The sequence below is a fragment of the Bison bison genome, unplaced genomic scaffold (genome assembly GCF_000754665.1).
Source record: "Bison bison bison isolate TAMUID 2011002044 unplaced genomic scaffold, Bison_UMD1.0 scf7180017864341, whole genome shotgun sequence".
Lineage (NCBI taxonomy): Eukaryota > Metazoa > Chordata > Mammalia > Artiodactyla > Bovidae > Bison > Bison bison.
The window spans coordinates 5,439,362-5,467,334 of record NW_011494913.1 but is presented as its reverse complement, the minus strand read 5'-3'; the positions used below and the strand labels follow the sequence as shown (position 1 = coordinate 5,467,334).

Sequence of the window (27,973 nt, the reverse complement as noted above, 5' to 3'; positions counted from 1 at the left end):
CTCATGATGTACTCTGCATAGAAGTTAAATAAGTAGGGTGACAATATATAGCCTTGACGTACTCCTTTTCCTATTTGGAACCAGTCTGTTGTTCCATGTCCAGTTCTAACTGTTGCTTCCTGACCTGCATACAGATTTCTCAAGAGGCAGATCAGGTGGTCTGGTATTCCTATCTCTTTCAGAATTTTCCAGAGTTTATTGTGATCCACACAGTCAAAGGCTTTGGCATAGTCAATAAAGCAGAAATAGATGTTTTTCTGGAACTCTCTTGCTTTTTCCATGATCCAGCGGATGTTGGCAATTTGATCTCTGGTTCCTCTGCCTTTTCTAAAACCAGCTTGAACATCAGGAAGTTCACAGATGGGATTAGTGCTCTCAAAAGAGTCACAGGAGAGCATTCTTCCTCTCTCTACTCTGCCATGTGAGGATACAATGAGAAGTTGGCCATCTGCAATCCAGGAGGGTTCTCACTCAACCTGACCATGCTGGCACTCTGATTGTGGACTTACCTGCCTCCAGAACTATGAGAAAATTAACTTCTGTTATTTAAGTCACCCAGTCTATGGTATTCTGTTATAGCGGCCCAAACTGAGACAATTTAGATCAGCAAATAGTTTCTTTTCATACTATTCCTGTCGCTTCTTTGGCAGATCTGACCATTCCCCACCCCACCCCACCAGGACACAATTAGAATGGCTGAAAGCTGCTTGAGAAAAACCACTCAAGTTGACTGATCTCACTTTACATTAATAGTGTCAGATGTCAAATTGGTATCCAATCTGGCCTGGCAATGCAATTCTGCTTTTTTATAAGCTAGCTTTCCCCATCCCACAGATGATGATCTCAACTCTCCTCCTCTCTCCACAACTTCCCACCACCACCACCCAACCCAGTACACAGCTGAGAGTTTAGAACCCAGATGCGAGCACGCTCACCTCCTCACCACCAGATGCACAAATGCCTGCAGTGCATTCCTTCCTGCCACGAGCCGGGTTCCACTCGCCTGCCCTCTGGAGCCCACCCGCCGCCTGCTCCGTGGGGTAACTCCTCTGTCCGAGCTTCACCCCTATTTCTCCTTCCTGTCACTTTGCTCCTGATAAACACGGCAACAAGTACACAGTGTTCGTGTTCATCTGTTCAGTCATGTCGGACTCTGCGATCCCACGGACTGTAGCCCACCAGGCTCTTCTGTCCACGGGATTTTTCAGACAAGAATACTGGAGCAGGTTGCCATTTCCTCAGGCAGGGGACCTTCCTGATCCAGGGATAGAACCTGAGTTTCCCACATCTTCTGCATTGCTGGCGGATCCTCTACTGCTGAGCCACCAGGAACAAGTCCACACACATCATGCCCAGTGAGCGTGCGTACTAGGGAAAAGCAGGAAAAGGTGCTGGAAGTGGATGAGGTGGGGGAGGGGGAGGCCGGAGACACAGACTGCGGTCCGGCTGTGGCCACAGTCCTTGACGTGACACCAGGTGGCTTTCTTCCAGACCCTGACTCGGGTGCCGAAGAGACAAGGAGGCTCTTTCCTGCCCACACTGGGCCCAGAAGGAACCCGCAGCTGTTGTGCCCCAGTGACTTTGTCTAGACTTTGACCCTAGTCGCTGCCCTCCATGATTCTTTTCTTGGCTGCCTCTCAGCCAGGCAGGGCACTCCTGGAGGACAGTGTCCACGTCTCATCTGACATTATGAACAGTAAATAGCCATATAATCAGGGTGCACATACACACAGCAATTACTCTGAGCAGCCATGCTTCGAAGAGCTCAGCATATACTAATCCTGTGATCACGATCCTGCACGATGGGGCTGCTATTATTCCTATCTTACACGGAAGAGAGCCGAGGCACAAAGGTTAAGAACTAAAGTTGGCCAACATTTCTAGGGCGTTTCATCTGCGCCAGACATAATTCTAAGCCCTTCGCCTGTATTAAATCATCTAGTCCTCACTGCAACCTCATGAAACAGGAGACACAATAGATTGTATTGTACAGATGTGGAAACCACGACAGAGAGGATAAGTAACTCAGGAAAAGTTAAATAGAAAGCTAGAAAGAGGCTCAATTCCAACCTAGCACTCTGGTTCCAAGGTCTGGGCTCTTAGCTGTCATGCTAGATGCAAAGTAGGGGGATCACAGATGATTCTTGAATTCATCAATGAAAGATGTTGGCAGCCACAGACAGGTGAGCATCTCCATCCTGATCAGAGCTCCTCTCTGGCTGGTTGTCACCTGGCCCTCTGCTCTGGTGATGCTGAGAGGCCAAGGAACTTTCAGTTTGCTTTCTCCAAAAGTCATACTGATAGGAATGTCTACTTGGGCCAGCAAGGCTCCGCCCTGTTCCTCAGGGATGACAGCTTCTTGCTGGGTGGTGGGCGGCATTTGCAGACTCGGGTGGGAGGGTGGACTTACCTGGTACCCACAGATGTGCTGCATCAGGCGGTCACACATGACGTTGCTGGTCAGAACCAAGTGCAGGACTTTCACAGCTGCGTACATGCTGTGGTCGTCCGTTGCTAAGGAAATGAGGCCCAGGAGGATGGCAGGCCCGCCAATGAAGTCCAGGCTGCTGGCAGCAGGGCTGGAGTGGAACACTCTTACCCCTGTGTGGGACCAAGACATTCCTGAGCACACCACAGCTCCATTCCAGTGGAAACTCCTCTGGCAGCATGCAAGAGCTGTCAGGGACATCACCCACTTACAGCTGTGGGGCCTGTGCACAGGACAAGCTGGGAGGAAGACTCGGGGCTTTAGAAGTTTTTGGTCACTGAGAGATCCTGTGCTGAGTCCTCTCGGGGTCATAGAAGGCTGAAACAGCCCAGGGGGTTTCAGACCTCCACCCTCTGTCTTAGTCCAGACTGCCAGATGAGCCAGCCGTCCTGTGAGCTGGCTGCTCTGACAGCCTCTGGCTCTTTTCCGGGCTCTGGATCTGCAGCACTCGCCCCTGGCACCAGCTCTCTGTTCTGCTCTTGTCTGATTGCAAGGCACAGTCGCCAGTTGTTTTTTTCACCCAAACCACCACCACAGTTGCCTCTGCTCAGAGGCCCCGCTATACTCACTAGATAGGCTCCGTTTTGCGTAGACGCCAGCTTGGTTAGTAGCAAGTTCACTAACAGTTGTCAGATGCAGCAAAGTGATCTGATCTCTGCAGGGAAGCTGATGCTCTGGTGGGGGTTAACTCTCAACTCTTACTCTCACCACCTGAGCTTCTCAGCCCACTCAGTCTTGCCTACCACCCCAGAATTCCAGGCTGCACAGGTGATGCCAGCCACATGCTCTTCTTCCCAAATAGCAGGAAAAGTTCATACCTAATTGGCCCACAGCAACAGCTCCAATGGTTCGAAGAGAACCCGAGAGGTGACCAGCACAGTTTCTTAGCAAGAACACAGGCACGACACTGTCACGGGATGAAATGTTCATCTAGAGAAATTGGCAACAGTTAGTCCTAAGCAACTTTCCTGGAGAGGAGGCGGTCTTGTTCAGGAGCTCCTAGAGGGCAGGCATCCTGAGGCCTGGCACTCCGTTAGTGTAAGCCATTGAATAAACAATAACTGAACCAACATCAGAGGGACTGAAGCCAAAATTCAGGTTCTGTCCTGCCTCCCAGTCTTTGGCTTAATCAGAAGGGAGAACCTTTCATTATACAATGGTGCCACCAACGTCCCACATGGTCACTAATTAAACAAACGCTCACAGCGAGGAGCTGATGAGAGTAGGGAGGCCCTGAAGACACTTGGAGGCATAACAGTGTTGAGACGCCCAGGGCTGCCTTCTTCCTAGTCTAGGGTCATCCATCTCTGCAAGTGTTGGCATCACTGGTCTTCAAGGGCCAGAAGACGGGACCCTGGCCTCTTCTAGCAGAAGACTCTGTGCTGGTAAGGCATAGTGTTAGTGCTCAACAGGACTTAACCCCTGATCCCACCTCCTTAGGAAAGGGAGAGGACCCTCTGTCTGTGAGGGTGGTGAGAATATAAGCAAATGAGCCCAAATTCATCAACAGTAAGCAAAAGAGCGCTTTATGCAGGGGATTAGGAAATAGGAAATCTAATGGCCTCTTTACCTAACTAACTTGTCTGCTTTCTGCTTTGCAAATTTTTGCTTAAACACAATGGCTCAAAGGCTACCTTACCATCTTAGGGGTTAGTAGCACCCAGGAAAAGGAAGTTTAATTGTGTTCCCCATGTCACAAATGTTGTTTAAATATTCCATTTGTTCTCGCTCTACTGAAGAGAATGAAGAGTACCTACTTTCTTCTCTGAAAGAAGAGATTTGGTCTTGAGGAGTGTGAATGGGCAGGAGTCATAGAATATTTTCACAAATGAAGTGTGTCTGTCAACACACACACACAAATGTGAATTGGTGTTCATTTAGTCACTGAAAGCTGCAGCAAGCCATGAGATCTTTATTCCAAAAAGGAGCAGCAAGCAACGTTAGAAGGTGTACCTCTTTGGCAATCAGACGGCTGTCCACCTCATTGTACGTGCTTCTAATGTCTGCAATGCTGGTAACGGAGGAGCTGGCTATGTGAAGGCCGAAGGAAACCTTTTCCTCTGCAACCAGGGGCGTTGCTTCCACACCAGGATCCTCTCCTACAACAACACATCTTCAGTTATTTCTGCTCTCACTTTACTGAGTAGGAAATTAACCCTCAGAAGAGTGAGCATCTACTGCCACATGGCAAAGTCATCGCTGAGCAACGTTCGTAGCTATTATATGCTATTGCATTGTATGTCATACGTTATATGTTTTGTCCCCACCTGTCATTTCTGACACACAGAAAACTGTAGAGAACTCTCACAATATTAACCTTACTATAAAATAGAAGCACTCCAGGTACGAAATTACTAAGTCTTGAGACATCTATTGTGAGTGTAACCTCACCCCCAAAACCAAAGTGCTGGGCTGAAAGCCCTGTGGTTTTCAGTGAGCTGCATATTTGGGGTAAACCCCTCCTCTGGTTTCAGCACACAGGTGCTCACTCAAGGAGAGCTATATGTGCTAGTGAGAAGCATGGCGTAAATGAAGAGTTGATGAAACTTGGGCTCTAGACCTGGCCTCCTCACATTGTTCTTGCCAGTGCTCGTTGCTAGAGGAAATGAAGTTCAAAGAACACACGAGGCCTCAAGACAAAAATGCTCCACAGTGCTCAGTCACCCTTCACCATGCAAGAAGGCGTCAGTACACAGATTCATTTATTATTCTTCCCAGATGAGAGCTGACCCCCTCGACTTGGCAGAGCACAGAGAGCCATACTCCCTGCTTGAACAGCCAACAATCAATAATGAAAATGCGGATGTTTTGTCTGCCTGTTTAATAATTGAAGACAACAGTATACTTTAGTTAAAAAGCTTCTTCATTAAAAGGAATGTAACTTATTTATCTCATTCTCTTCCCTCTTTCTTTGCTGATGATATTACCTACCCACTTTTCTCTATTACGTACTCTGGAATTGAAACCTACAGGAGATTGTCATTTCCTTTTCTGTGACATTTTCTATTGGCTTGTAAATATATAATAATCCAATTACAGAGGACTTCCCTAATGACTGGCCTGTGATGAGTTTTTTCCTTATAAATAAGCTATAAATAACCAGATGTCTATTTAAAAATTAGAATGAGCAAAGTCATCATAAATCAAAACACCCCATACCTTGGACATGCACAGCCTGGAAGTTACCACAGTATCTTGGGCCAAGTTTGTTGATAACTTCCAGAGTTTCCATTGAGATGGCTTCTTCAAAGAAGTACGTGGGGCCCAGACGCCATATTAGTAATGACTTCTGTTTCCAAACTCGAGGGGTAGCAATATATCCATAAACATCCACAAACGAGGATGGATCCATCGAAAGGAATGGTCCTGGCAAGGCCTGAATGTACAACATCTGTTCAAACAAAAAGGTGGGGGAGAGGGGTAGATGGGATGTATTTAATCTCAGAATTAATCAAATAAATACATAAACCCCAAAATGATATACCTTATTCATCTCTCAAAGTAAAACCTTTATTCAGAAACATTACAAAGATAACTCTCAAAGCTGAGAAACACCGCATAAAGCAGTTTATAAAAAAAATTCTGTGTGTATGCACTCTCAGTTGTGTCCAACTCTTTTATGACCCCAAGGACTGTAGCCCACCAAGCTCCTCTGTCCACGGGATTTCCCAGGCAAGAATAGTGGAGTGGGTTGCTATTTCCTCCTCCAGGGGATCTTCCCAACCCAAGGATTGAACCTGAGTCTCCTGCGTCTCCTGCAATAGCAGACAGGTTCTTTATCACCAGCACCTCCTGGGAAGCCATGTGGGAGTAAAAACCTGACATTGTGCCTTTGGAAATAAGCGTGATAAAAAATATAAAGTGTCACTGAAAGGTTCATCTCTTTTTCCAGTCATTTCACAAAGAACTTTAAAGTCCAGTGTTGGCACATTAATTAAGTTTTACATAGTAAATATAGCTACAGACTAGAAAGGAAGAAACAAACTGTCCCTATTTGCAAATGGCACGGCCATGTAGACATTTCTAAGGAATCCACAAAAAAACAAACTAATAAGTGAATTCATCAAAGTCACAGGATATATGATCAACACATAAAAATAAATTGCATTCTATAGACTAACAAAGAACATGCAGAAACTACAATTGCTCACAAGAAAAATAAATACTTTCTTGTTCTGCAAAATCCCATGTGAAAGAGGATGAAAAAAAGCTATAGATTAGGAAAAATTATTTATAAAATTACATATCCAGCAAAGGACCATTATCTAAAATATTTAGATAAAACTCTTAAAAGTCAATAGTAAAACAGTAAACAATCCAATTAGAAGTGAGTGAAACATATACATTGCTGCTGCTGCTAAGTCTCTTCAGTCGTGTCTGATTCTGTGCGACCCCATAGACAGCAGCCCACCAGGCTCCCCCGTCCCTGGGATTCTCCAGGCAAGAGCACTGGAGCGGGTTGCCATTTCCTTCTCCAATGCATCAAAGTGAAAAGTCAAAGTGAGGTCGCTCAGTTGTGTCCGACTCTTAGCAACCCCATGGACTGCAGCCTACCAGGCTCCTCCGTCCATGGGATTTTCCAGGCAGGAGTACTGGAGTGGGGTGCCACTGCCTTCTCCGAACATATACACAGACATCACTAAAGAGGATATACAAGTTGCAAATAAGGTTCTAACATTTGAGAACAGCTGTTTCATCTGCAGCCTAAGTCCATCTTTTTTCTTGCTCAACAGACCCCTGCATTTAGACACAGACCTTGTGTTTATCCCATTTGAATTTCACTTGCTGGAAAGTCATCTCTGTCAGTCTTGGCCCTTGGCCATTCTCCATGCCATATTTTGCATATTTTGACATATTCCCATGGCATCACATACCTTCCAACCTCCATGCTGACTCACTCCGGTTCAGCAGGCCCCTGAGGTTGGATGTTCATCTATGTGCCAATTCACTAAACGACACATCAGCCTTGTAACTATAAATTCAATACGATTCATCAAGTGTATGTTGCACGCTTTCTGTATGCCAGCCCTGTGCTAGGTGAAAGCAAGTTCCAGATATCAATAGGACAAGGCTCTTAGCCTCACAATACATGTTCTGCTTCACAGAATACAATCTATTCTATGAAACAAGACTGGATACCAATATACTCTGTGAAAGAGGACCAAAACCAGCCCACTCTGTAATTAACTAAAGAGATTAAAAAAAAAAGACTTTGGGTGACCACGAATGTAACCACACTTTTCATCCTGGCTAACGTGAGTGACCACTGCTTTTCTCCAGTGACAGTTTAAGCCCTTTCCCTTTCCTTCTGCTTCCTGATTAAAAGCTTTGAACATATACAGATACCAAATTGTCTCTCGACAGCACCCCATTCAGAACTGACTGACCTCCGCTTTTTTGAACCCTCCCCAAAATCACCTAAAGTGAGCCCAAATCCTGTCAGTTCCTCCTAACGCCTTATTACTCCATGGTAAGGAGGGAAAGAAGGCTCTTGCTACAGCAAGCTTCATAAATGTACCTCTTGTTTTGTACTATATGCATGCTCCTAGAAGTATTTGACTGGTGGGCATGGACAGTTCCTAACACCTAAAACAATACCTAACATACATTAGGTATTCAATAAATATTTAATGTGGGGAGGAAGAAAGGAAAGTGCGAGGTAAGAAGAATCGTTAACAGTTGAAGTCAAAAGTTAACTTTACATTTTGGAAGACCTTTTTTTTTAATGCTCTTGATGATTCCTTCTGGTTACCTCTGTGACTAGGCGGCATGGCCATGGGGCAAGCACAGCTTGGGGGAAACATCTCACCTTGGCTGAGCCGATGACCTGTCCATCCAGGTAGGTGAAGACTGTACAATTCCTTTTCATTTCCTTGGTGACGACCACAGCCAGGTGGTGCCACTGACCACAAGCCAGCAGCTGGCCACACCTGACCCGAAGCTGGCGTCCTGCAGAAGGCTCAGGGTCATCCTCGAGTTCCATGACATCTGGACGAGAACACAAGAACCAGACTCAGCTGCAGCGTCAGGGAGCATCAGCCCAGCCCCAGGGGCCCCAGTGCCAGCAGAGTGAGCGCCGAGCCTCCCAGAGAATCCTAACAGCAGCAGGAGCTTTTACTGCTGGAGCCCTTGCTTTGGGCCAGACACTGAGGCAGGTGCTATCACGATTCCCAGGTTACCATCCTGAGGCACAGCGAGGCAAGGAAGGCAACTTGCCTAAGGTTACATAGCTGGAGTTCAAACCCAGGAGTCAGGCTGCAGGGTCCACCCATCACTAGACTGCCTCCAGAGGGACACACATGGGCTGGCAAAGTCCCAGAAGGGAAGGAGCTTAGGCGGCTGGACTGTGTGTGAAGGACACCAGGCCAAATCCTGGGCCTTCCAAAGTCCATGTCTCACTATGAAACAGGGCAGAAAAAAACAGGCATGGCCATAACACCCTGGGCTTGGCCATCACAGTCCACTTTGGGGCACTGCAGGCAGGTGAGCTTGGAGATCCAGGCTGAGCTCTAGGCGGCAGAATCAGAATCAGCCACCTACCTAGACAGCTGAGGGCAGGCAGGCAGCCCAGGCTCTTGGGTCAAGAGCTGCTGACTCAGTCCCACATGCCCCAAGTGTGGGCAAAATCTTACCCAGGGGCTGAAACTCTTTCTCTTCTGTAGACACAACCAGGGAGAGGTCTTCTGGGCAGAGGCTGACAGAGAAGCAGACGAAGGGCTGCTCGGTCCTGGCCAGGTGGCGCACCAGGGTCAGGAAGCGCAGTGGGTGGCCCTCCGCCGCTGTGCTGTGCCTGCCGACCAGGAACCAGCAGGAGAAGCTCAGGCCCCCGGGCGGAGGGAAGGACCTGGCAGCACCTGGGGCCAGAATACAAGCACGCCTGAGGCTCCGTCCTGCTGTGCAAGTGTCTAGACTCACTGTGGCTCTGACTCGCCCAGGGTGGCCCTGTGGTGTGCCAGTACTAGGCCCTGCCTGACCCACACCCAATTCACAGGGGCCCATGCAGCACGACGCTCTTGTCTCCTTCCTTAATCATACTCACAGGAATAAGTCCTGTTCCCTCCAGGACTTGAGCCTAGATCTTCAGAGCCTCTCTCCATTTCTGACCCACCTATTACGCTGCATTGCCAAGGGAGCAGAGAGGGAGCACGTGCCTGAGATCCACCACCACGTGGCCCGCTGGTCAGCTGGTCTAAAGCTGGCCTGTGTGCTATGTGGGGCAGAGGAAGCTGGACTAGCCAGGCCAAACTTTGCCTGGGGAGCGCTCACTTTGGGGATACCCAGGCTGGCAACACAGGTGGGGTCCACTGTCCTCACTGAATGGGCAGAATCAGGCTTGGAGCTCTGCACTGATGAGCTGTAAATGCCACAGCTCCTCAGCATCCACCCTCCCACAGAAGCCCAGACCCTGGCTCTCCTGACAGGGGGTGCCTGGTCTTCAGCTGAGAGCAGCTCTGTACAAAGCATGCCAAGGCCCAGCTGATCCACATGAGGCAAGGGCAGGCTTGCTCCTGAGTGGCCATCGGCACAGAGCTCACACTCCTCTCTAGAGTCATCAGGTGGGGCGAGGTGTTCATGTTGGCCTCTGTCAGTCAGGGACAAAGGGCATCAAACCCAGGCTCAGCTTCCGAGTCAGCCGTCAAGCCCATCAGTGTTCACTGAACCCCAATATGTGCAGAGCTGTGGGATGGGCCCTTGGGATGCACAGTGAATAGGACACCCCTGGCTCAAGACAGAAATGACCAAAGGGAAGGATGAGTCCTCTACAGACATGTGGGACCAAGAGGAAGACTCATGCTTTCTGGAAATGCCAAAAGGAAATCTGAAATCGAGACTCCCCAGGGACTTACTCCCAGGTCAGGGGGAGGGGGCCTCAGCAAGCTAAACCCCCAGGGAAACACATACCTGTCCCAATCCCTCCAGAGACTGAGTACTCGGTGCTGGTTCCCATCACCGTAGCCAGAGTCGGAACAAACAAACAGCTGGAATAGGAAAGTGTCTCAGATCATTGAACCACAAGCCAACCTCTGATGTGACATCTGCCCCTCTGCCTGGCTTCAGGGGCCACACTCCCTCCTAGATCGTGGGGCCCCCAGGACACAAAGTGATGGATGCTGGCACCATGGCCCTAAGAAAGGAATTTGGTTGGAGGCTGGAGGGGAGGGCAGCCTAGAATGCAGACAATCAGGAGAAGGAGGCAGTCCTGGCCTTAGATGGCTAGGGATGCTGCCCTTGAAGACGGGGTGTCTGTGACCCAGATATTTTCCACAGCTGACTGTGAGACCTGATAGAAACTACAGTTTTGTAATCAATATTATAATTCACCCAAGGCACTGGAAAATTAGTGAAGTGTATTTCAAGTGTATGAAAGCCAGTCATACCCGTAACCTTCCACGGACATGTCGAATTCCACGAAGGATGGAGCCAGGGCCGCCCTCTGAGGCTGCAGGTTGCGGGGGGAGGTCATGGAGATGAGGCTCAGTGCTGTCTGAAGGGTGGTGGTCAAGGTCTGGGACAGCCCCATGGGCTTGAGGGCCTGTGTGCTTGCTGGGTGAGGGCCGGCATCCCCGGGGGCCACTGCAGAACCCTCAGCAGGCACTGACATCGCTGCCTGTGACCCTAGAGCCGCAAGCAGAAGAGCTGTGTCTTTGCTCAAAGCACTTCCATTTCTCTTCTGCCACAGTCCCCAAGGAGGGCTCTGCAGAGTACCAGGCATTCCCAGCCCCAAGGGTGGCCTCCTGGGCCCTCCCACTCACCCTCTTGCCTGGGACCTCTGCTGATGCTGATAACACTGAATCGAAGGTGACAACCTGCTCCTCCCGGAAACTTCTTCTCCCTTTAATTCTATCATTGCTGCCACTCCTTTCTACTACACATTTCTGCTGCTGTCGTTGGCTTGCCCCATGACCTGTCCCTCACTGGGGCTTCGTCCTGGCTCTCTGACCTCCAACTCTTTTCCACAACAGCCTGTCTCCTCAAAAGGTCTGTTTTCCGCCTCCAGCTCCTGGCCCACTCCTGACTCTCCATCCTTGCTTTTCAACTGGGCCTCCTACCCGTAACATCCTATGCAGTCCATGGCTTTCTTTTCTCCAAGCTGGTTCCCTGGACCAGCATCTTGCCAAGTACCAGGCCAATGCTTTGTCCTCCAGACCCCCTAACTCCTTGCTGAACTGTGAGCTGTGTGAAGCTGACACTGTTCTTCTGTCCAGGGGCAGTGCTGGGTACCCCTGCGTATGCTGTGACGTGAGGGTTGCTGTGCTCCAGGCATAGAAAGGGGCCAAGTACATGCTCACCATCACCATCTTATAATGGGGCTAGGAGTCTTCCTCCTTCCAGATCTGGTCTTTATCTGGGGACCACGGATCTGATCTTTCTGCTCGTCCTCATTTGCTCCATCGAGCAGCAGGCAAAACCATTTTTAAATCTCTCTGCTTCCCATATTCCATAAAGACTTCCTTACAGGAAATGCATGTTCTCTTTTAAATCCCATTATCCAGCCCCTATTCTCTGTCCTCACCTGGGCATCCAGAGTCCCCTCCACACGCATGAGATGAACTGAGTTTTTTTGTTGCAGCAGATGGAGGTGAAGCAATTCCAAGGCCTAGAAACTGTCTGAATATCATAACAAACAAGAGCCAAATGATGACATTTTCAGCCAAAAGCCTCCTCCAGTTCCATCTGAACACTTGCCCTAGATCCCAGAGCATGCTGGTTCCCCCACCATGCCTTCCACTCTCAGCCTGGAATCCTTTTCCTCAGGCCGTACAGAACCAGGGTGTCCCTGACCTGGCATTCGGACCAGAGAGCTGGTGAATTTAGGTGCTTTTGACTTAACCAGTGACCAGCTAGAAGCCCCAAACTGGACCTGGAGAGGAAAAGGATTTTTTTGGGAAATAACTTTGCCATACATTGTTTCTAAGTTTCTAATGGACTTGACCGATCAGCTGAACTAGGGACAGTGGCCTTGGCTGACAGCCCCACAAACAGGCAGAAGAGACTGGCCTGGCCCCTGGGTCCCCTACCTGCTGGAGGGGCTGCCTTTGACCCCCCTGCACTTGGTCCTATATGCCTCCTGGGGCCCAGCAGCTTGCGGTCCTGAGCACCACCCTCCCTATATCCACACCCTCTAGGGCCACAGGTACGTAGGAGACGCTTGGCTCCCTCCTGCCTTTCTTTCCTCTGCCTTCTTTGTCTTCGGTGTCTGCCCCTCCTTGTGTATCTTCCCTCGCTACTGTGACTCTCCAGGAAACACGTGGCTTCGTGGAGGGGCTACCAGTGGGAGGGCCCACAGGACACAGTGGTGCTGCCTCTGTCCCCGTCCTTGTCACGTGTCCCAGTCACTGCCCCTCATGCCAGCCAGGCTCCCTGTGGTCTAGTCTCTCTTTTGGCCGCCAAGCCTTCAGAGCTCCCCCCACCACAGCCCCCCACCACCCCTTTCAGCAGGGTGTCTTCACATGCCTGGTTCCCTCCTCTCCTGGTCTGGTGACCATCTGCACAGGCTGTAGACCTCAGCCACCACGGTTCCCTTGAAGCCCCCTCTTTACACCCAATCTCCCAGCTGTGGTCCTTGCAGCTCCACAGAGCTCTCACACTGCACTAGCATCCCCTCCAACACTTTCAATTCTCTGCAGGACCCCTGGCTTACTGCTTCACCCCCAAGACCATCAATCCTGGCTGTTCATTGGAAGGACTGATGTTGAAGCTGAAACTCCAATACTTCGGCCACCTGATGCAAAGAGCTGACTCATTTGAAAAGACCCTGATGCTGGGAAAGATTGGGGGCAGGAGGAGAAGGGGATGACAGAGGATGAGAGGGTTGGATGGCATCACCGACTCGATGGACATAGGTTTGGGTGGACTCCGGGAGTAGTGATGGACAGGGAGGCCTGGCGTGCTGTGATTCATGGAGGTGCAAAGAGTCGGACACGACTGAGCGACTGAACTGAACTGAACTGAACCAGACCATCAGCTCCATGAGAGGAACTATGTCCACTCTGTGGGCTGCACATTGCCCAAAGACCCAAGACTTCAACCTGGGCTTGCAGTGGCCAACGCTGGGAAGGCAGGAGGAGCACGGGGATACTCTTACTGTCCACTGTGCACAAGCTCGGCTACCAGGGGCTCAGCAAGATTTAACGTGCAGCACACGGTACCTTAACACGTCTGGTTCGATGGCCTGGGAAGCAAGCTTTTCAAAAATCCTGATGAGGCCCGAGTGCAAGGGGCTGCTGCTGGTGGTCAGGGCCTTGTGGCAAGAAGTCATGAGGGTCCTGAGCATCCCCGCCTCGCACATGACCTGACGGTTCTTCTCCGACTTCACCATGGACTGGATGTGACTGGCCATGGAGCACTGGATCTCCCTGGAAAGCTTAGAGTAACCAAAGCAAGCAAGTGGTGAGCCCTTGAGGTCGGCATGTTTCGGGGCCACTTTGGTCAGCTCCTGGCTAGGGCTTGAGCTGGTGGTAAGGTGAGGAGACTGAGCACCCCACAGCCTATTCTCACTGACCGCAGTCTGTCTTGGGTGCTCTCAGAGGTATCCTCCTCACACAAGCTGCCAAATAGGAAGATAGCTTAAAACAGACTGCAAACCAGCAGGCGAGAGCCTGCTTCAGTCTGAGCTATGCGGTGGTTGAGCCATACGACATTTCTGAATTGCTAACATTTAAAATACTGGAGATTCCACACAGAAGTCCAGACATGTGGCCTCTCTTAACAGTGGAAAGACCTGGTCGGGCCACTTTGCCATTGTGTGTCTGTTGAGACGTAGTTGGAGCTGGACAGCGGCTGTGCCCTCTAGAGGGTCCCACACCTTACCCTCCAACCACTAGCATCTCTCGCTGGACAGTCCCGTGTTTCAGTCTGCAGCCTGGCCCAGAAGGTGGAATCCTGCGGCAGCTGCAGACTGATCCATCTTCTCAAGTCAAACCACACCAGCCTACACAAGCTCCTGAAGTCACAGCTTCTGTGGAGAAGCCTCCCCTCCAATGCACTTCCTTTGTCTGTCTTTCTGGGCTAAGTGCATTCGGACACACAGATAGCTGCCCTCTTGTCTTCCCCCTGGCAGATTTCAACTCACTTTACCATCTTTATGCCCTTGAAGCCCACAGGATAGAGACATAGAGTCAGCCTTATCAGCATTTCCACCAAATACATTACACTATTTTCATAATCTTCCTTTCTTCATAAAAAGATAATCCCTTGGCATTCCCAGCCTCCACTGAAAGGGAATTTCCTTCAGAAAATCTCTGAAGATCATCCTCCTTTTCTTTTACTTTGTATGAGATTGTCTGAAATCACCAGGATACTGGTTTGATCTTAAAGGCGGTTTCCTGCAGCGGAGGCTATGGGGGCCTCCTTCTGCAGGTGAGGGTACCCGTCACAGCTGCCCCTTCCATGGACATCAGCCCCCCCAGGTTGTAGCTGCCCTGCTATGTAGCCCCACGTGTATCTTCGTGTGTGCATACATGTGTATACATGTACATACACATGCACGCATGCATAAAAGCCACACACACACACACACACACATGTAAACACCACCCCCAGACAATAGCCACTGGGGCCATGCCCTTCAGCCTCTGTGGTTGAGACCCCTCACACTTGAGACCCCTGCCCTGTGGGCTCATCCTCACTCAGTCCTTCTCCTGCATCACCCTGCTTCCCTCACCTCCCTTCTCCTGAGCCCCCCTTCACAAACCTCATACACCGGTACCCTGTCTGGACTCTACTTTGAGGAACACAGCTAAAGGCTGTAGCTTGCTTTGCATACTGCACACCTTTGCCCTAGTCTCTGGTTTCAAGAAAAGGGATCTATGACGAAGTAGGTTATGTCTAGGTTAGTCCATCAATGTAAAGCCAGCAGTCACCACGAGGCACTTACTTTAGGACTCTGAACCCAACATCGAAAATCACCTTACTCTATCATCACCTCCCTGAGCATGTAGTCATTCAAGGCCACCCCACCCAGAGATGGTTCAGAGTATGTCTGTTTCACCAAGGGACAGAATTTAATAAGATGGCATTCTTCCTTAGACTGTGAACACAGTTTTGTAGTATATATGTTTCAAGGATTACAATGTATGGCGAAACATATATACACTGTTAACCATCAGTTTCTAGATTTTTTTTAAATGAAGGGGTCGCACAGCTCACCCTCCCACCATTCCATGCCTTTCAGAAGCGTGACACCTATAGCTTTTTCCTCAAACTGATGGCATCTGGTGAAATTCCCATTGTTAAAAAATCTCCAGTAATATTTTCAACTTAAAATTTTAGACTACTTTTAGTTTAAAACGCAAACGACAGTAGAATGGGTTTTCAAGGGGAGTGCTTCCAGGAAGGATTTCATCACTCCGCCAACATCACTGATATCGAGGAGAGATCCCATTACTCGAAGAAGATGGTTCTTGCAATGAAATCTTTATGCCTCCCCCCATCACCACTCAAATTCAGATGTTGAAACCTAATGCCTGGTGTGACGGCATTTGGAGGAGGGATCTTTGAGAGTATTGCGTATGTGCAATACTCAGTCATGTCCAAGACCCCGTGGACTGTAGCCCACCAGGCTCTTCTGTCCATGGGATATCCCATGCAAGAGTACTGGAGTGGGTTGCCATTTCCTCCTCCGGGAGATCTTCCTGACCCAGGAATCAAACTCACATCTCCTGTGTCCCCTACGTTGGCAGTTGAATTCTTTGCCACTGCGCCACCTAGGAAGACCCTGAGGGTAGAGCCGTCATGAAGGGGATTAGTGGCCTTAGGAAAGAGACCCCAGGAAACCCCTTTCTGCCTTGCGCGCAGTGAGGATACAGCGAGAAGAGCATCGTGAGTGAGGGAACGGGTCCTCAGCAAGCACCGACTCTGCCAGCGCCATGATCCTGGACTTGCCACCCTCCAGAACTGTGAGGAAACGGGTCCTCAGCAAGCACCGACTCTGCCAGCGCCGTGATCCTGGACTCGCCACCCTCCAGAACTGTGAGAAATGAGTTCTGCTGTCTGTAAGCCCCTGGTCTACAGCATTTTGTTAAAGCAGCCTGGATGGACGAAGACAGTCCCCTTCTCTGTCACTGTGGTATCTGCACAGCCAGTGTGAACTGCTAGAGGCACACGCAAGCCAACAGAGGCCAGAAACGGAAGGAGGAAATGCCAGATCTGAGTTACACTGAATGATTCCATGACTTTTCCTTTAAGACACGCTTCCATGTGGAAATCGACCCAACTTCCTCGACTCCCTTCCCCAGATCTTCCTTCTGATGCTCTGAACATCCCTTCCTGCATCCATGGAGCCTGAACCTCTGCTTTCCTTCTCCTCTGCTCAAAATAGAAGAGCTGCTTCCATCCTCTTGCCTAGAACTCTCCCTCTCCAAGAACTTGATTATTTGGTAACTGCAGTCTTTTAATTTGGGGTGAGAGTTGGGGAGACAGTCTGCATGAAGCAAGATGCAAAAATAACACAATGTATTATTAATAAGAATTAAAAACAAATGTCTACAATCTCCAATTTTTATTACCAGCACTTCACTTATTGCTTTGGGGACTTTTGGCTTTTTTGTTGTTGTTTTTGCTTTTTTTTTTTTCCCCACCAGAGCAGGAATACTGAAAATCTAAATATGCAAGAAATAAAAAGTTTTCAAAAGGGAAAAACAGAAATGCTGATGTTGTCTAATGATGCCACAAGTTTACTCCAAAATTGCTCAATACCCCGTAATGGAGGAGGGAAAATTGATCGTCCTCATTATCGCTGCAGCTCTGTCAATACCAATATTGCCTTGTTTTGAATAAAATGTGCTGTTTTTTTTCAATGTTGGTTCCAGTAAAATGGGGTTTTAGTGAAAATATGAGCAGTAGCAGGAAACCAGTCTGGTTTCTCCCCCTACAAATGGATTGATTTTCCTAACACACATTACTTCCAATGCAGGAAGGGGATGGTGGTTCAATTAGGACTCGGTGGTGAGCGTTAGGGTCACCAGCAGACTGGACCCGCAAGCAGATTATCACAGAGAGACGTGCGGGCTGCCTGTAGGAGTTTGCTGCTTTCTCCACTGAGCAGCTGAGCCTTCAGGGCTGTCCTTGTCCAGGTGTGGGTGTTCAGCTTTATCTTTCTCCCACCGCCTCTTTCCTGGTCTAGATTGATACAGCGGTTCCAGAGCCCAGTGAGGGCTGGGTCTTGATGGAGTCGGTCCCTCCAAGGAGGTGTGGGCTTTGAGTACCTTAGTCCAGAGTGTGTCTTCTGGACATTAATCCACAGTCCTGACTCAGACTAAAAACCATCAGATGACCAGCGTCTCCTCCCCAGACACTTAGAACTGGGGACTTCTACTGAGTTACTTAAATTTGGGTTCGTCGCTTACTCCGGTTTGGCTGCAGTGCTCTTTATTTGATAGTTTTGGAAGAGAGGTGATACACTCTAAGTGGCCTCAGCTCTTCAGGGACATCACAGGTAAATGGGGCCCGCAGATGTGTTTCATTTGACAAGTTGTTGTGCTTTTTGTCTTTGTTTGCTTAGAATTAGCTTTCTTTTACAAGGGCATAAACTTTCCCGTTTGCACAGTCCCCGCCAGCCTGATACACTCATCTGTGGTGTCCACAAAGCCTTGTGGGTATGGGAGGCTGTGATCTTGGTTTAGGTGTAAGAGGGTCCAAATTCCAATGAATCCGTAGAATCCATGTCTAAAGGCGTGGCTTCCGGGATGCACTTGCATAAATTTGCAACAAAGACCAAGATGCACGTGGGCACCTGCTCTAAATCTTCTGTTTCTTTTACGAATTATATCCATATGATGGCCAAGATTTCCTGATAACAGGAGCCTGGGATCTTATACTTATAAAGTATTAGTTTCTTTCCAACTTTACTTCCCAACATCCCCTTTGGTCTACCCTGTACTCTATGCCAGTAACATCTTCACTTTTGAAAACTTTTTTGACTAATGCCCAAAGTTGAGACTGTCCTTTCTAATCCCATCCTTTTGATGAGGTCCTAATTATTTTTCAAGAGACAATTCACATGTTCTTTCACTTAGTAAAACTTTTCTGACTATCCAAACCAGCACTGTGTCCGCACTTGAGTCATTATAAACATCACACTTTGACAGGCCACCTTCGTATCTATCTTCTATTTATCGAGAACTGTGAAGCGATGCCTGAGACAATGGCTTTTCATCCTTGTTCCCCTAGCACATCTCTCTGTGTCTCAGTAGCCACCGAGTAAGCGCAAGCACAGGGCACAAGGTTTACTAGAACTCAGCGGGTGCACAGGGCCCAGGGCGCTGAGAAGGTGGTCAGAAAGGTGATGAGCCAACTGAGTGTTGAAGGACAACGAGGACAGAGCCAGGTCAACAAGGGAATGACCTCCCAGGAGAGGAAACAGTGGCACAAAGGCCAAGGGTGAGAGTGAGTCTGGCCTTTCAAGGAAAACCTGGGGATCACAGACAGTTGCCAGCCAGGCTTGATCACCCTCTGCCCCCAAATCCCTCCCCAACAGTGAGCCTGTGGTCAGCCCTGAGATGGGGCATGAGACCATTACCAGGGGAACCAGCTGATAAACATCCATCTGGGAAGATGCCTGCAGAGTCTGAAACCTGAAACATTTGTGAAGAGTTTCCACCACCTTGGACACACACACCCTCGCCCCACAATAGCTAGGTCAGGCAGGCAGAGGAGCCCAACAGGGCTCCACGAGACCCAACATCAGCTTTGTGGCAGAACCCTTCCCCTATGGCTGCTACATCCTCAAGGAGCTCAGGAAAGGAGTAATTAACTTACCCTGAAGGTCTCTATAGCTGTGGCCAAAGTAACTCCTGACACAACTCTTTCAAGATATACTTTTGGAACAGATTTTTGCTGTTGCTGTTGTTAATAGATTTGCATACATGATTGCCTGGAGAAGATTCCTCGAACAAGACTGCAGAGCACACAGTCTTTTGTAAAGATGAGGGATCCATTTCCAAGCAACCTGGGCTCCGGCCCTGGTATGTTGCTTTTGAGCTTCCAAACATTCACCCTCGCTACATTGTCTTGGCATAGGGCCCTCAAATACCTACCAATCCATGTTGATTTGATACTAACTAATGGGAAACTTGGGCTAGTTACTTACTTCCCTTAAGCCTCAGTTTCCTTAGCTTTAAAATGAGAATATTGAGAATACCTCCCTCACTGTCTGTTGTGGTTTTGGTGAGAGTCAACAAGAATTGCATCTGTGAAAGTACTTTGTCTTGTAGGATGCAAGTGTTTTCAGAATATTGACCCCTTTTACTTGCAGTCTATCAGTAAAAGCCCTGATTAGTTATCAATTGTACTCATCAATTACTTTATCAATTGTGTAATGGAAGCTGGAAATACACCTAAAATATATGTAAAATATATTATCTTTCATTTAATATTTCCAAAATGTTATATACTATGACTTAGAGTCCTAGAAGCACAGAGTCACAAAAACCAGAAGAGAAAGAGAGAAGGAATGATAGCACATATTGTGTTCCAGGTAAGGTTCTAAAAACTCTCCAACTATACCCCCCACTGAAAAGGTTACATCAGTCTCCTTAAGTGACGTAATGAGTGGCAGAACTGGCACCGCAACCCTGGTCTTATTTCAAAGCCCATGGTTTTAACACTGTGTAATTCACTTTGGCCACCTCATGCGAAGAGTTGACTCATTGGAAAAGACTCTGATGCTGGGAGGGATTGGGGGCAGGAGGAGAAGGGGACGACAGAGGATGAGATGGCTGGATGGCATCACTGACTCGATGGACGTGAGTCTGAGTGAACTCCAGGAGTTGGCGATGGACAGGGAGGCCTGGCGTGCTGCGATTCATGGGGTCGCAAAGAGTCGGACATGACTGAGCGACGGAACTGAACTGAACTGAACTGAATGCACTCATTATGAGGAAGGGAACCCAATACCTCATAAGAGGCATACACTGAGGGTCTGTATAAGCGTTTTATTGGTGGGGCCGTTTGGCCTGGCTTCGGTTTGATTTCCCCCTAGCTAGGTGTGAGCGCCTTTAGGCTGGGCAAGTGCCCTTCCCGATGGCCACAGGCCTTACCACTCCCTATTGTTTACACCACACATTCACTTTACACTTCTGGCCCCAGGACATTGTGTCTGCAACCCTGATGATCTAGGCCATATCTGAGTAGCTGAAACTGATGTGCAGAGAAGGGGGGTGGCCCATGTAAGTCATAAATAATGATGGCAAAGGACTAGAAGCAAAGTCACCGGATAATTGGACCAGAGCTCAGCCCATCAACCTCACTTGCACTCCATCATTCCATGTCCGCTGTAGCTTGCTTTTGAAGCTTTTCATCTCCATGCAAGATTATGTCTGTTTGCTCTATTTAAGAGATAACCCTAAGAAGTATCCTGGATTTTGAATAGAATATGACATTTTTCCACTTAGGAACAATAGAAATACTTGAGGGTGGGGTTCAGAATGAAAAAGCATAAGAAATATAGAAATTCAAAATAGTTGAAATTTCTAATGTGCTGTAATTTGACAAAACAAGACTCCTACTTTGCCAATTTCCTTGTTGAAGGAAATGACTCTTTTCAAATAGCTTGCCCTTACACAATCCTACCCAGGGCTATTAATGCTGTCGATACTTTAGTTATTTGAAACCTGTATGATTAGTTCAAAGTGTCTGAAATACAGGCTAATTCCAGAAAATGGTGCCCTTTCCAAACTGAGGCACAAATCAGTTGACGGACGAGTACAGCCCAAGCCTGATCTTCTTCCTGTCCTGTCACGCTGTGCAGGAGGCTTCCGTCACAGTAGAAGCTGGAACACACCCAGCAGCGAGGGGAGGTGCAGACTGGTGACAGACAAGAGTCTCTCTAACGTCTGATCATGTCCTTGCTTTCCCATTGCCTCCCACCCATGGCTACCTCTCATCTACAGGGAAGGCAACGTGGTACAATGGCAGGAGGTCCCAGGGCCTTCCATCGGGCACATCCACCACTTACCTAGGATGTCAGTTCACTGCTACAAGCTTCCAGTCCTCATCTGCAAAATGGGACTATTGATATCTACCTTGCTGGGTTGTTATGAAGAGCAAATGATAAAACGCTCGTGGAGCTTTGGGAGCTTGTAGCAGTAACTGCACCAGTCAGCAAGTGCTCCCCACGGTGCCATGGGTGCTCTGCTCACCGCGCTAAGTGCTCCTGCATTGCTTCAGCTGGTCCTTACAGTCACGCCATGAGGAAGACGACATTATTCTCTCCATACCACAGCAAAGGAAGCTAAGGATCCCAGAGACTGGATAATTCCCCATGGTTCTGTGACTGTTAAGTGGTAGAGCTGAGATCTGACCCAAATCTGTCATCCTCAGAGCCTCATAGAGGGGCTTAGGGAAACGCAATGGAGATGATGATAACAGCGATAATAAAGGGCGGTGATCCAACAAAATCCATGTCTTAGCGTGGTGCTCTGGGTCCCTCGCGATGTGGCTGCAACCTCCCTCTCCTGCCCCACTCACAGCCTGTCTAGCCACATGGTTTGTCCTAGTCCAGCTGAACTATTAGCAGTCCCCAAATGGGCTTCTTTACGTGTGCCTCTGTGTCTGAGTGTCCTCTCTGTCCCTCCTCTGTCTGATCTGACATGGACAGGTCTTTTCTTTAAAGCCTGGCTGCAGTGTTGCCGTCTCTGTGTGGCTTTCCCTTCCCTCTCTCCCAAAACCCTGTGGGCAAACTTTTAGTGCAGTTAGAGTGTTGTCTATCTTCCCTATTCCTCTGAGTACTCACCACCAAATTCAGACTATGCATTCCAGTGACATTTGTCTCTGAATCCCTAGTGGAACCTAACAGGTGTTGAGTAATTATTCACAGACATTCACGCACAGCATTGGCTGCCCCAACACAGGCTGAGCTCCACCTCTGGAAAACTGGATCTGGCTACGCAGCCTCTGAGTTCCTGTTGTCATGTACACAGCAAACAACCCTCTGCTAAGACCCGAATGGAAGTGCAGTGATTGCTGGGGAGTAAAGAGGCCTCCTATATTAGTCAGAGTTCTAGTCCAGAGCTACATCCCTATGGCAAGGCCCACGTAGCTGTTGAGCATCATGAAAGAGTAAAGGCTTTTCTTCTCAATGAGTTGTTTCTGCCCGGGGCCAACTCAGCTCCAAGAGAACTGAGCTGGACTCCATTTCTGCCTTATGCTTAGGACAGCAACAGTCACAATAAAATTCCTACAGTCTCATTTTAATGCTGGTGATGCTACAAGAGGCAAGAAAAAAAATTAGCTGGATTATCTGTTTCCAAGAGCAACTCGTGGAGCTAGCATTTTGGAGATGAGGGGAAAAAACCCTTTTGGTCTTGATCAGAACACATGCAATGTGGCTACAATTAGAAATAAACCAGACAACCCATATAGGTAGTTAAGCAATTGCTTCCTAAAACGATGCCTGTACCCTGGAAAGCTATCAGTTTCTCACCCATAAGGTAGGAAGAGCCTCTGAGGAACACACAGTGGGTAAAACTATAGGGACCCACCAGGCCCATCTAAAGAGAGATGAGTGGGAACTCACAGTCCGTTTTCCTTGTAACACTGCCATCTGCTGAAACCCCCAGCTCCTTTCTCAGTCTCCCACATCTGCAATCCTGCAGTCAGTTTCATCTCAGCCTTTTCTTGCCTGGCTCTCATTTCACATCTGATTTACTATTCCATTTGTCGCCGTGAGGTTTCCCACCCTCCCTTCTGGAAATTAATTACTGCAATTATCCAACTTTTAATAGCTGCTGATTTGGCATCTGCAGGACATGTTTGAGAAAATGCACCACTACATTTCATTTGCATATGTGAGAGACAGTGCGTGAGAATTAGAATTTTCCTAAATTACTTACTGTGACCTGAATAGAGAAAAAGTATCCTACCAAGTGGAAGTCTCATTTGCATACTTAATTTGGCCAATTACCATCGCAGGGTGAGAGAAAGTTCTTCCCCACACACTGACATGACAACTCAGGGTGTTTATTGGGAACCCGGGCTCATCCACAGAGTCTTCATACACTGGGAGAGAAGGACAGACCACTATCTGCTCTGCATCACTTCATCAGTCACCCTCATGGTGGAGACTTGCAATAACACGCTCATCAGCAATCAGTTTGATTGCTAACCGCCCAAACCACAGGCTTGGTTGCTCCCTTTGCAAGTGCGTTGCATGGTATGAATACAGCTAAGGAAGCCAGACACCCTCACAGTAAGGCAACTGCCGCTGGGAAAGTGTACAGTGCCAAGGTGCACCACCTCACATGAAGAGCTGCAGACAGGAGAGTTTATTCATCAAACACAACTTGACTTTGGGCCTGAAGTGAGTTTTAGATCTCCTCTCACCACCCCCATGATTTTAGGAAGCTGCACAACTTTCTTGAGCTTCAAGCACCTACAAACTGGGGAGAATTTCATGTACTTTAATGACTTGTTATGAATATTGATTAAATAATGTTCCTGGAACAGAGGTAACCCTCCCTGTGTGTTAGTTTCCAACATGCTCCAGGCAGACTGTGTCCTGAACACTAACATAAAGAAAGTGAGGTCCTGGGCTTTAGATAACTAAATGACTCCAAGACATTTGATTTAGGGCTCAAATAATTGTATCCATCAGTTAGATGTCTGAGGCAAGCATGGTGGCTGGTCTTTAAAGATGCCCCCCAATAATTCCTCCTTTAGGACACACAAGCCACCCCTCACATCAGTAGAAGAGACATATGTCCCTTCCTGCTGAGTCCAAGCTGAACCTCTGATTCACTTTGACCAATAGAATGCCATGGAAGCAATGCTGGCCTGTTCCAGGCAGGGGTCTCTGGAAGGCCTGGCAGCTTCTGTGTTTGTGCCTTGGGAACCCTGAGCTGCTGCTGTGTGACCTGCTAGGAAATTAGGTGTAGGGATACAGGTAGAGGCCAGATGGAGAGGGCTACATGGAGGAGACGTCAGGATCCTCCCAACGGCTTAAACGAAGGGCAAGGCAGAGCTGGACCGCATCCCTGTGAACTCCCATTCTCCCACAGAATCCGCAGCTGTGCAGGGGAAGACCAGGAGCCCTGGCAGCAGGGAGGACCGCATTGAACACCACGTCCACAAACTCAGAATCGTTAAACGGCATGTATGTTGTCTGAGACTCAGTTTGCCACTGGATGAAGTTGGAACAACGATACTCCCCACTGTGGCGCTAGGGGTAAAGAACCGCCTGCCAGTGCAGGAGAGATGCAGGATCGATCCCTGGGTCGGGAAGATCCCCTGGAGGAGGGCATGGCAACCCGCTCCAGTATTCTTGCTTGGAGAATCCTATGGACGGAGGAGCCTGGGGGGTCGCAGAGTCGGACACGACTGAAGCGACTTAGCAGCAGCAGTCAGGGAAAGGGGTAACACTAGGCCTGCTACATGGTAGCTGCTCAAGTCAAGTCATTTCCTCTCACCTGCCGCGAATTCAAATGTACGTTTTCCAGGGTTTCCTCAGCTTCCAGTGTCTTTCTTAGAACCTCTAGAGAACGTGTTTTAAAAATTGCGAGCACTTCCTGAGAATCTGTCTTGTTCTGAGGCTCGACGCTCTCGCTCATACAATCTCGGGCCATCAGTGCTGCTGGGTCAGGAGCTGAGAGATGCCTTGCCTTCCCCGTCTTCCCACTCCCTGAATCCCGCTCATCTCAGGGCCTTGAGTCTATCTCACAGTAGGTCTCCTGACTCCTTGCTCTGCACACTTTCCCACAGACGCCACCTTAATTGGGCTACCATCATGCATCACCAGACTGTGGACAAGGCTGTCTAACTCCCCACGCCACCTTCCAGGCAACAAGAGAGATTATAATACAAAAACCGGATGGCATACCCCTCCACTCGAGAGAGATTTCGTGTTGCCCGTGGGATGAAACCCATCCCTTGGCAGGGCTGCGCCTTCCTCTGCCCACCCCATTCAGCCCATTTTCAGTGCTCCTGCTCTGCTCTCACCCCAGCTGCCTTCAGCAGGCTCATCCCCACCTGCTTCATTGCTACTCATTTTTCAGGGCTCTGCTGATATGTCACTGTCTGAGAGATGGCTTCCCTGACTTCCACCCCTTCATCTAGTTCAGTTGCTCAGTCGTGTCCGACTCTGCGATCCCATGGGCTGCAGCACGCCAGGCTTCCCTGTCCATCACCAACTCCCGGAGCTTGCTCAAATGCCTGTCCATCGAGTCGGTGATGCCATCCAGCCATCTCACCCTCTGTCATCCCCTTCTCCTCCCACCTTCACTCTTTCCCAGCATCAGGGTCTTTTCAAATGAGTCAGTTCTTTGTATCTTTAATTAGGTCTTCCCCCCACTTCCATTCCCATTATTCACTCTCAGCAGCCCATTCCCCCCCCTTAATATCACCTGTGGCAAATTTTAATTGTATATTCATTTGTGAGCCTAGTTACTTTGTCTGCCTCACCACCACCTCCCAGTCCCCAGCACAGATGCAGGCTCCTTGGACAGGGCTCGGTGCTCATCCCATTAGCTCTGCACATCCTGCACAGCACCGAGCCAGGGCGATAGCCAGTATCCCAGTGACGAATCAATGGATGGGACTGAAGGACTCCTGGCCCCACCCATGTCCAGCGCTGTGAGCATCACTTACACCGGACTTGCCTCATGAAGGTAAATAATTTCATTCAAGTTTTGCTTGGTTGTTGTTTTTATATGGTCACTTCATCAACAGAACAATCTGTTTTGAGGGGCCATGGAAGGGTGGGTAGCACTCAATCAAAGGTCTCAGAACCACTGATACTCCCCTGCAGGGGCTGGGGGCAAAGGTAAAAAAAGGGAAAGGGGGCCTCTGGCCAGAGGAGCCTAAAAGATCAGTCATGTGAAAAAGACAAACCTGTGTGTTCATCAACAAGTACCTGAGGGTGGTCTTCGTGGTACAAGCGAGGCAGCAGCCTCACCATGATGCACAGGACCCCGGGGTGCATGATCACAGCATCACTGTCATCTGTCCTGCAGAGAGAGGGAAGCAGGACGTCAGGCTTGAGATTTATAGTCTCTTTTGCTTTCCACACAACTTTCTGGATCTCTCTAAGACAGGCCATTTGCAGCCTCCCACTTATTATCTGTATGCTATGCTGTGCTGTGCTTAGCTGCTCAGTCGTGTCCAACTCTTTGCGACCCCATGGACTTTAACCCACCAGGCTCCTCTGTTCTTGGGGATTCTCCAGGCAAGAATACTGGAGTGGGTTTCCATGCCCTTCTCCAGGGGATCTTTGCAACCCAGGGATTGAACCCAGGTCTCCTGCATTGCAGGCTGATTCTTTATCATCTGAGCCACCAGGGAAGCCCAAGAATACTGGAGTGGGTAGCCTATACCTTCTCCAGGGGATCTTCCTGACCCAGGAATCAAACCAAGGTCTTCTGCCTTGTAGATGGATTCTTTACCAGCTGAGCCTATCTAAATGATCTTGAACTAATTAATCTGAGCCTAACTCCCTCTAACCGTACAAGAGCCGTGCAACACCATACTTTCTGCAGAGTCACAGAACAATGCCATTGTGCGCTAAGACACAGAGCCCAGCACAGAGCTGATGTTCAGTGGAAGTTAGTTTCCTGGACCCCTATCCTCTCTCCACATAGGCGGGAAATGGAGAAGCTCTCATTCTTTATTGAAAACACACACAGGACACTTCTGGCTTTCTTCAAGATGGTGTAAGCACAGTCCCACCCACTGAATGCAACTTAAAACCCACATGGAAAGCATGAGCAGCTCTCCAAGTACTCTGAAAAGTGAACCACAGCAGAGAAGGAAACCAAACCAAAAGCATCCCGGGGCTTCCCCATCCAGCATCCTCTGGAATGGGCTTATAGGAAGTAAGAACTGTGTAGCGAGTGTGGACAGGACAGACTGAGCTCTAAGAGAAGGCTCTATTTCAGGTCTAAGGAGTGGGAAAGGAGCTCCAACAGGTCACAGACCATGGAGGGGAATCCCTGGAGTTTTCTTTCTTGGACTTCTCCATCCATTCTTTCTCACTCATCCCTCAAGAAATCTCACAGCAGCAGCAGCAGTCGGACTGGTATCTGAAATTCTTGAGGGGGTGGAAACCTTCTCTCTGACCAGAGGAGTTCTGGTCCCAAGAGTCAGGCAAAAATCTCCGTTGCTTTTGTCTCTCTATTTCCTCTCCTTGCTTGGCCCCAGAGACAGATGCAGTGGTGGGAAGTGTATGGCAGAGCAGATAAACTAAAGCTCTAGCTTTCTAGACAGAGGAGGAAGGAAGGGACCCCGAGGAGCCAGAAAGTGTTGGGAAAATGATGAAGAAGAGATTTAAGACAGTGAAGTCATTAAGTTGTATATCAACCTCTGGGCTCAATTCTGAGCTGCACATGAGTGGATCTGACCCTAAACCACATTCCAAAGACTTTGAGAACTGAACTCAGGGATAAACTACCACCCAAGACTGGCATGGGACAATTAGAAGGTACATCAACTTGCCCAGTAAAATCTTTGAAAACCAGACTGATACTGGACACATGGTCCAAGAAAGGTGGATAAGAA

At 48.8% G+C, this 27,973-nt stretch overlaps 1 protein-coding gene across 3 annotated transcripts in view; it reads right to left on the bottom strand.

Annotated features, from left to right (window-relative positions):
• Nucleotides 1-27,973, bottom strand: part of WDFY4 (WDFY family member 4) — a 252,064-nt gene that overhangs the window by 154,702 nt on the left and 69,389 nt on the right. For all 3 annotated transcript variants that reach the window (XM_010854420.1, XM_010854422.1, XM_010854421.1), the window contains exons 13-23: nt 26,334-26,427; nt 13,639-13,853; nt 12,003-12,097; nt 10,867-11,104; nt 10,391-10,467; nt 9,121-9,342; nt 8,298-8,476; nt 5,648-5,879; nt 4,442-4,587; nt 3,307-3,418; nt 2,411-2,601 (exon numbers count right to left, since the gene is read on the bottom strand). In XM_010854420.1, the coding sequence (XP_010852722.1) occupies nt 2,411-2,601; nt 3,307-3,418; nt 4,442-4,587; nt 5,648-5,879; nt 8,298-8,476; nt 9,121-9,342; nt 10,391-10,467; nt 10,867-11,104; nt 12,003-12,097; nt 13,639-13,853; nt 26,334-26,427 (1,801 nt within the window). The remainder of the gene's footprint in view (nt 1-2,410; nt 2,602-3,306; nt 3,419-4,441; nt 4,588-5,647; nt 5,880-8,297; nt 8,477-9,120; nt 9,343-10,390; nt 10,468-10,866; nt 11,105-12,002; nt 12,098-13,638; nt 13,854-26,333; nt 26,428-27,973) is intronic.